The 6,659-nt window shown below is 55.9% G+C and overlaps 3 protein-coding genes across 3 annotated transcripts, besides 7 other annotated features; all 3 read left to right on the top strand.

The window, feature by feature from the left end:
• Positions 1-81: 81 nt before the first annotated feature.
• Positions 82-106: a microsatellite.
• A 55-nt stretch (positions 107-161) lies between these two features.
• Positions 162-214: a sequence feature (A-rich).
• A 170-nt stretch (positions 215-384) lies between these two features.
• Positions 385-456: a microsatellite.
• A 40-nt stretch (positions 457-496) lies between these two features.
• Tco025E_06078 (putative kinesin) lies at positions 497-2,521 on the top strand (the record flags this gene model as incomplete). Its single annotated transcript, XM_029372967.1, has 1 exon — positions 497-2,521. One exon carries the CDS (start codon positions 497-499, stop codon positions 2,519-2,521), a length of 2,025 nt encoding a protein of 674 aa, XP_029226925.1.
• A 362-nt stretch (positions 2,522-2,883) lies between these two features.
• Positions 2,884-2,911: a microsatellite.
• A 462-nt stretch (positions 2,912-3,373) lies between these two features.
• Tco025E_06077 (uncharacterized protein) lies at positions 3,374-4,861 on the top strand (the record flags this gene model as incomplete). The annotated part of the gene is made up of 1 exon (XM_029372966.1): positions 3,374-4,861. One exon carries the CDS (start codon positions 3,374-3,376, stop codon positions 4,859-4,861), a length of 1,488 nt encoding a protein of 495 aa, XP_029226924.1.
• A 382-nt stretch (positions 4,862-5,243) lies between these two features.
• Positions 5,244-6,197, top strand: Tco025E_06076 (putative ADP-ribosylation factor GTPase activating protein; the record flags this gene model as incomplete). The annotated part of the gene is made up of 1 exon (XM_029372965.1): positions 5,244-6,197. The coding sequence occupies one exon, from the start codon at positions 5,244-5,246 to the stop codon at positions 6,195-6,197; it is 954 nt and encodes a 317-aa protein (XP_029226923.1).
• Positions 6,198-6,479: 282 nt separating this feature from the next.
• Positions 6,480-6,520: a sequence feature (A-rich).
• A 13-nt stretch (positions 6,521-6,533) lies between these two features.
• Positions 6,534-6,568: a microsatellite.
• Positions 6,569-6,621: 53 nt separating this feature from the next.
• Positions 6,622-6,659: a microsatellite.

The following is a 6,659-nucleotide window of genomic DNA, read 5'->3' as shown; positions in this document are numbered from 1 at the left end:
GGGGGGGGGTGTACTTGCGCGAGGACGGGGTGAGTGCAGGATGTTGCGAGCGAGATCCATTCGGCGAGGCCACACACACACATATATATATATATAAATATATATAGAAGAATAAAGGGGAAGGGAAAGCATTCGAAACGAGAAAAGTGGACACTGAGTGCTGTTTTGTTTTTTTGTTTTTTGTTTTCTTCTCTCTTCTTTTTTTTTGTTTGTTAAACCCCTGTTGTGAGAACTTACGGCGCAGCCTGCCTGTAGCGTCAGCTTTGCTCCAGAAGATCTTCCAGTCCCTCCATCCACGATGTATACACACGTATATATATTTATGGTGTATGTGCACGTTTGGGTGCGTGCAGATCTATACACAACTGTAACTATATATCTGTATGTGTATCTATTATTATTGTTGTTCTTGTTGTTGTTATTGTTAGCGTGTGTTTTTTTTTTGGCCGTTGGTGTCTCGCAGCCGAGAGGAAGCGGCAAAGGTTTACACTCTGCCATGGAGGGGAATAAGCGGGTGGCGGTCGCCGTGCGTGTGCGTCCCGTTTTGCGGGATGGCACTAGTCATATGCATATGCAGGAAAAGTTCGAGCTCGAGGCCGTTCAGCGCACGGGCGACACAACACTGAAGGTCGAGCTCCAGCGACAGGGCGAGCCCACGCGAAGCAGCGTGTTCACCTTCGACCACATCTTTGACCAGGAGAGCACCCAGCTGGAGGTTTACGAGGAGGCCGTCGTGGACCTCGTTGACGCCGCCCTGTCAGGCGTCAACGTCACGATACTTGCCTACGGCCAAACAGGGTCCGGAAAGACGTACACCGTGCTGGGCGACGTGAAGCCCAACCCGCTCGAGAATGACCTCCTGACGCACGAGAGCGGTCTCTTCCTGCGCGTTTTGAGTGACTTGGCGGAGCACAAGGCCCGACAGGCAAAGAAGGGCTTCCACGTCGTCATTGGGCTTAGTTGTGTGGAGATATACAACGAGAATATTCGTGATTTGTTCGGCGGAGGCCCGGGGACACCGCCGCCGCCGCTGAAGGCGGTAATGATTGGAGATGAGGTGCTTCTCCCCTCGCTCATCACAAAGGAGGTGACCTCGCTGCAGGCGGTCTTCAATGAGATCCAGCTTGCCATCTCGCGCCGCAAGAGTCGTTCCACGGAGAGCAACTCCACCTCCAGCAGAAGCCACTGCCTGTTCATTATTGACATTCTGCAGCAGGCCGCCACCGCCCCCGCCCCATCGCTCTCTCTGCTGGACACAAGAAATAATACCAAAGAAAAGGAGGGTAAACGTGTGGTGTGCGACGGCAGTGGGGTGGGGGAGATGCCGTTTGACGGCATGACCTACCGCATCAACGGCCAGCGGGAGCCTGTCTTTGGAAGCAAAATCATGCTGGCGGACCTGGCTGGCAGTGAGAAGGTCGCAAAGAGCGGGGTCTCGGGTGAGGGGCTGGCGGAGGCCACCTCCATCAACAGCAGCCTGACGGCGCTGGGCAACGTCGTCCATAGCCTTTACGAGGGCGGCTACGTCAGCTACCGCACCTCCAATTTAACGCGTCTGCTGAAGCCGACGTTCAGCCAGCAAAACTCGCGGGTTCTGCTCCTGTCGCAGGTTTCCCCGACGCGGCTGACATTTGACGAAACCATCAGTACGCTGCACTTTGCTAACAAGGTAAAGGCGATGAAGGTGACAACAACGACAGGCGCAGAGGCCGAACGGCTCCTCTTTGATTATCTGGAGACAGAAAAGGTGTGCGGCGCGCTGCTGGCGGATCTTCGCATCTTTGAAATCGAAACTGAGTCAAAGAGCGCCGTCATCCGGAGAAGGTGCAGACAGAATGGGGGCCTGTACTATAGTACTCTCGCCAGACCAAAGACAGTGACCAGCTTGAAGGAGCGACGCTCCTCTGTTGAGAGCACCGGCGCTCTTCGCGTTGCCGCTGAAGAGCGCGACGCAATAGTAAGACAGCGGCAAGAAAAGGAAATGCACCAGGACGAGGAGCTGAGTCAAATGGTACATGAATCGGCCAACGGGACGGTTGTGGAGTATGCCAACCTCATGGCGGAGACGAGGGAGTCCGTAGTCCATGAAAATGCCGTTTCCCAACATCTCCTCCTTCAGGCATTTCAAGTGGAGTCGTCGGGCGCGGCCTCTGTCATTCAGACGGAGGAAGCGGCGAGGTTTGCGGTGTTGATGGCGCGCTTTGCCGCGGAGCACATTGCCTTTTGCAAGAAACAAATAGCGGCGAATGAGGGCGAACAGGAGGTCATCAACAAGAAACTCAGCGCGACGCGACTTTTGTCAATCGAGGTGCCTGAGATTGCGGAGGACAACCTTAAATATGCCCAAGCATGCTGGGGTCACACCACGGCGAAGAAGTTCTTCGCAAGGTGCATGGAACTTCGCGAGATTCAGGCACACTGCGCAGCGCTGCAGCGGGGCTGTCTTGCCCTGGAGGAGTGGAAGGTGAAGAATAGGGAGTTCATACAGCGGGTGCAGGAGCAGATGACACAGAGAGTATAGTAGAGGCGCAGGGGGGGGGGGGGCAATCGCACGCTGCCGCGCAACGGCGCCCCGCCCTCCCGTTTTTCCCGGCGAGGCCACACGTGTCTGCTTCTTTTCTTTTCCCTCCTCCCCGTGACGCTGCGGCGCCCTGATATCGCCTCGCGGGAGAGGCCACGACGAGGGAGGCACGCACCCCTCCCCCCGCTCCAGAGCTCCAAACTAGAGGCAAAAAAAAAGGGTGGTGGTGGTGGGTGGGGGGGGGAATGACGGACCAGCGCGAACCAAGGCAGCCAGGCCCCGACAGGCAACGGTCGAAAGCAAACACCGAAGGAAGTTGACAAGGTGCGGCGAAGCGTCTCCAACGAAATAAGGAAATAACAAGGGAGCAGAGAAAGAGAGAGAGAGAGACATTCAAGGAGTATGAAATAGTTTCTTTGCTGTTGAGGAGGGGTGGGAGGAGGAGGGGGAAAAGACGGGGTAAATTGTCCTCTCCACTCCCTTTGCCTGGTGGAATTGTTGCTTTTTTTTGCCAATCATAAATGTACTCCCTTGGGAGCAGGTATACTATGTTTCCCTCATTGCTTTCCTTAATGAAGGAAAGCAAAATACTCTTTTTACTTCCCTGGGGTTTTGACAGCCGAAACGAATCCTGAGACTGGGTAGACTGAACTCAACGGTTTTGCTTTGGAGATGTCGGTCTGCATGTTTTGTAGCTCTCTCCTCGCACCTGCTCTGCCTTTCCTGTGGGAGGGGGGTGGGGAATGAGATGGAGGTGGTGGACTCTCAGTGACCATGACTACTTCTGCTGCCGCTTTGACTTTTTCTTTTTTATTCTTTTGTCTCACTGTCTTGAGCACCGAGAGGGCGCCCATGAAAAGACTGAAGGATCTACTTGTTTTGACCGGTGTGGGAGATGACGCCCGTGAGTTGATACCAGCCGATCGCGTCTTCTCAGCGAACGCGGTTTACATTGATTTATACAGTGTGATGCGAGGCATCTTGGACGACGCTGAGTGCACGGCCCCGGCGATTTGTCGAAATTTTAGCGCGAGGCTGTCGCGTTTTTTTGCAGGTGTTTTGAAAATAACGTTCCCGCCGTTTTCTGTGAAGAATATCATTTTCGTTCATGGGGCGAGCGACTCGCTGGAGGACGCGCCTTTCAGCCTGGAGGTGTATCGGCAGGCAAGGGACTTTGTGCGTGGAAACAAGGACCACTGCCGTCTTTACTTCTCCCCGGAGGCCGCACTGGAGGGGGCCGCTGCATTGATGTTGAGAAACGGGGATGCGGTTCGAGCCGTGTTGTGCTCCAGTGACCCTCATGCTCCTTTTTTGGGTTACGATTGCGTTCGGAACCTGGAGAGTTGGTGTGAGGAATCAGACTGCTGCCTGGAGGTCATTGCGTCCGCGCGCCTTGCAGCGGCACTGCGTCTGAAGGATTGTGCCTTGCTTCCCACCTTTACAGCCCTTCTGGAGGCGGCGTACGCTGCGGTCTGCCCGATAGACGTGGACCAAGTAGTGTCCTGCCTCAACTCCTGGGACGGACTGCTTTGCCCGGAGCTTTTGGAAGAGATCGGCCTCTCTACTGGGGACGCCGGCCGTGCTGACCTTGCCAATGTCTCCGTATTTTTGTGGGAGCTCCGTGGCGGGCTGGACGTCATGCCTGTTGAGGTTGCCGTGAAGGACGACGTTGCCCCACTCCCTCTTCTTCTTCGCCAGCAGTTCCGAAGCGTGATTCGCATGGGGGACAGGCGCCTACATGAGTGTTTCTCTGGGGTGCGAAAATCACTTTTGTATGCCCTGATGCCGGGGAGGCTGCTGCTGGAGGTATACGGCGACGGCAGCGTCCAGGTCGCGCAGCTTTCGGAGAACGACGACGAACTATCAAACCTTTACTCTCGGCCTTTGGCAAGTGCGCCAGCCCAGATCCTGCGAGTGGCGAGCTCAACTGGCGAGGAGGCTGCGATAACTCCCGCGGAGTTGGACACTGTCCGGCGACTGTCGCCCGAGTTGCAACTTGGCGCCACCTCACTCCTCTTGCTTCGCCGTATGTCTTACTTCTCCGAGGAGACGTGTCTGCGCTTCTGTCATGCTTTGACGTTCACGCCAGCCGAGGGGGCGCCGGAGGCCGACATGCGTGAGCCATGTCGTGTTTTTCAGGTTTGCTTAACGTATGTTACTTTGGTCAACGAGGCGCTGTGGCATCCGCGGAGGCCGCCCTGCTTGTCTGTTGGCTCTCTGGTGGACCTCTCCGCCCTGGTTGCGCCCACCGCTTTTTCATGTGAGTTGCCAGGGAACTCTGCTGAGGAGGCGCGAAGACGTGAGGATTTTAGTGCGCTTCGGGAGCTGCTGCGCTGCTGACTCCTTCTCTTATTTTCACGGCTCTTCTCTTTCGTTTTGACCGCTGTTGCTGGATGCTCCTTTGCTTGCCTCGTTCAGGCTTGAACGGCATGTGTGGTTCACCCGTTTTTTTCCCCCCTCTTCCCCTTCCTTTTTTTTTCCTCGCCATGTGTGGTTGTGTGTGGGACAGTGTCTCTCTTTCAGTGGCGAGCCTCAAGAGCAGAAAAGCGGGGAAGGGGGCCAGAAACGTCTCTGGCTGCGCGAGTGTATTCTGAGCACCACGGCCTTGACCTCGCCGTGCGTGAGCAACGCGGAGGTGGCACCACACCCGCCCCAGCCCTCGCACGCTGGAAGGAAGGGAATAAAGGCCAACGCAAGCGTGGTAGCAGTAGCGGGAACAGCAATGGCTCTGACTTTACCCAAAGACTCTGAGGAGGCGAAAGCGCTGGTAGGATCTCTCCGACAGAACGCGGATAACAAAGTCTGTTTTGACTGTCCGCAGAAGAACCCAAGCTGGTGCAGTGTCACCTACGGCATTTTCTTGTGTATGGATTGCTGTGGGCGCCACCGTGGCATGGGTGTCCACATTTCCTTCATGCGCTCGGCCGATCTCGACAGCTGGAGGCCGGAGGAGGCTCTTCGAATGGCACTTGGAGGCAACGCGGCAGCCCGGGCCTTCTTCAAGCAACACGGATGTAATGATCCCAAGATGCGGTACAACGCTCCTGCGGCTCAACTGTACCGGAAGCGGCTCGACCGTCGCATGGCGGAGTGCCTAGGGGGGAAGCTAACAGAGCCGCCCGCTGAGGAGGTGAAGCCGGAGGCGGCAGGATCTCCCACGGAGAGTTGCAAGGATCCCGAGTCGACGACCGCCGGCAGCCCAGTGGCGCAGGCCCCCGTCATTTCCATGGCCCCCAAAACTGGAAAGAAACCGGGCGTCGCCAAGAAGAAGGGGTTTGGGGGCGCACAAAAGGTGGAGGGGGACATTAAGGAAACCTCAGGCCCAGTTCCTCACTCCCTCCTTCATGACGAGGCAACACCGGCAGATGTGGTTGACGCGAGGCCGAATACGTTCATCCCAGATGCACCTCCGCCCGTGAACCCGGCGGACCGTTTTCGTGGATTGGGCAACCCCGCATTTCAAGCTGAGGCACGGAGTGCGGAGGTGAAGGGCGGGCCGGATTTTACGGGGCTGGGGTCGCAGCCGTACCAACCAAAGGCCGCTCGTGCCGAGGGAGGCGGCTTGCAGGACACACTCTGGCAGGTGACGGAAGTCTGGGATTCCCTCAAGGAATCCGCAACTCGATCTCGCGAAGAGTGGGGCAATAAGGTGCGGGACTTCCTGGATGATCTCTAAGCGTGGCACTGGGGAAGGGGGACGTGGGGCTACGTCTGAGGTACAAATCTTATTTGCTGGCTTCCATGCTTTACACGCGGCCTGCGCACTTGTGTGCGTGTATGTGTGCCTGTGCGTGAGTGTCTTTCACGCTGTGTTTTTTTTCTCCTTCTGATGGGCTGCTGACCGCATAAGAGGAGCTGAGCGTCCATTAGAACGCCAACCAAACAAGCGGAAAGCAGGCATTGAAGCCTCTGCAAAGACCTTGTCCTGGTTGATTTCTCTCTGTGTGTTTTTGTTTTGTTTTCTATTTCCTCCCTTTTCTATTTTAAAACTTCTTTTTTTTCACCCTTTACGTTGTCATTGCTATTGTTATTAATTTTATTATTTTTCCTCGGCCCATGCCTCCTTCCTGTTTGGGGGTCAATGTGCATGCATTCAAGTAGAGGGAGGGAGGGAGGGAGAGAGAGAGAGAGAGAGGGA

Source organism: Trypanosoma conorhini (genome assembly GCF_003719485.1).
Source record: "Trypanosoma conorhini strain 025E chromosome Unknown Tco_14.4_contig_00389, whole genome shotgun sequence".
NCBI classification, from domain to species: Eukaryota; Euglenozoa; class Kinetoplastea; order Trypanosomatida; family Trypanosomatidae; genus Trypanosoma; species Trypanosoma conorhini.
Note: the sequence above shows the minus strand (reverse complement) of the source record. Positions and strands in the feature narration are given on the sequence as shown.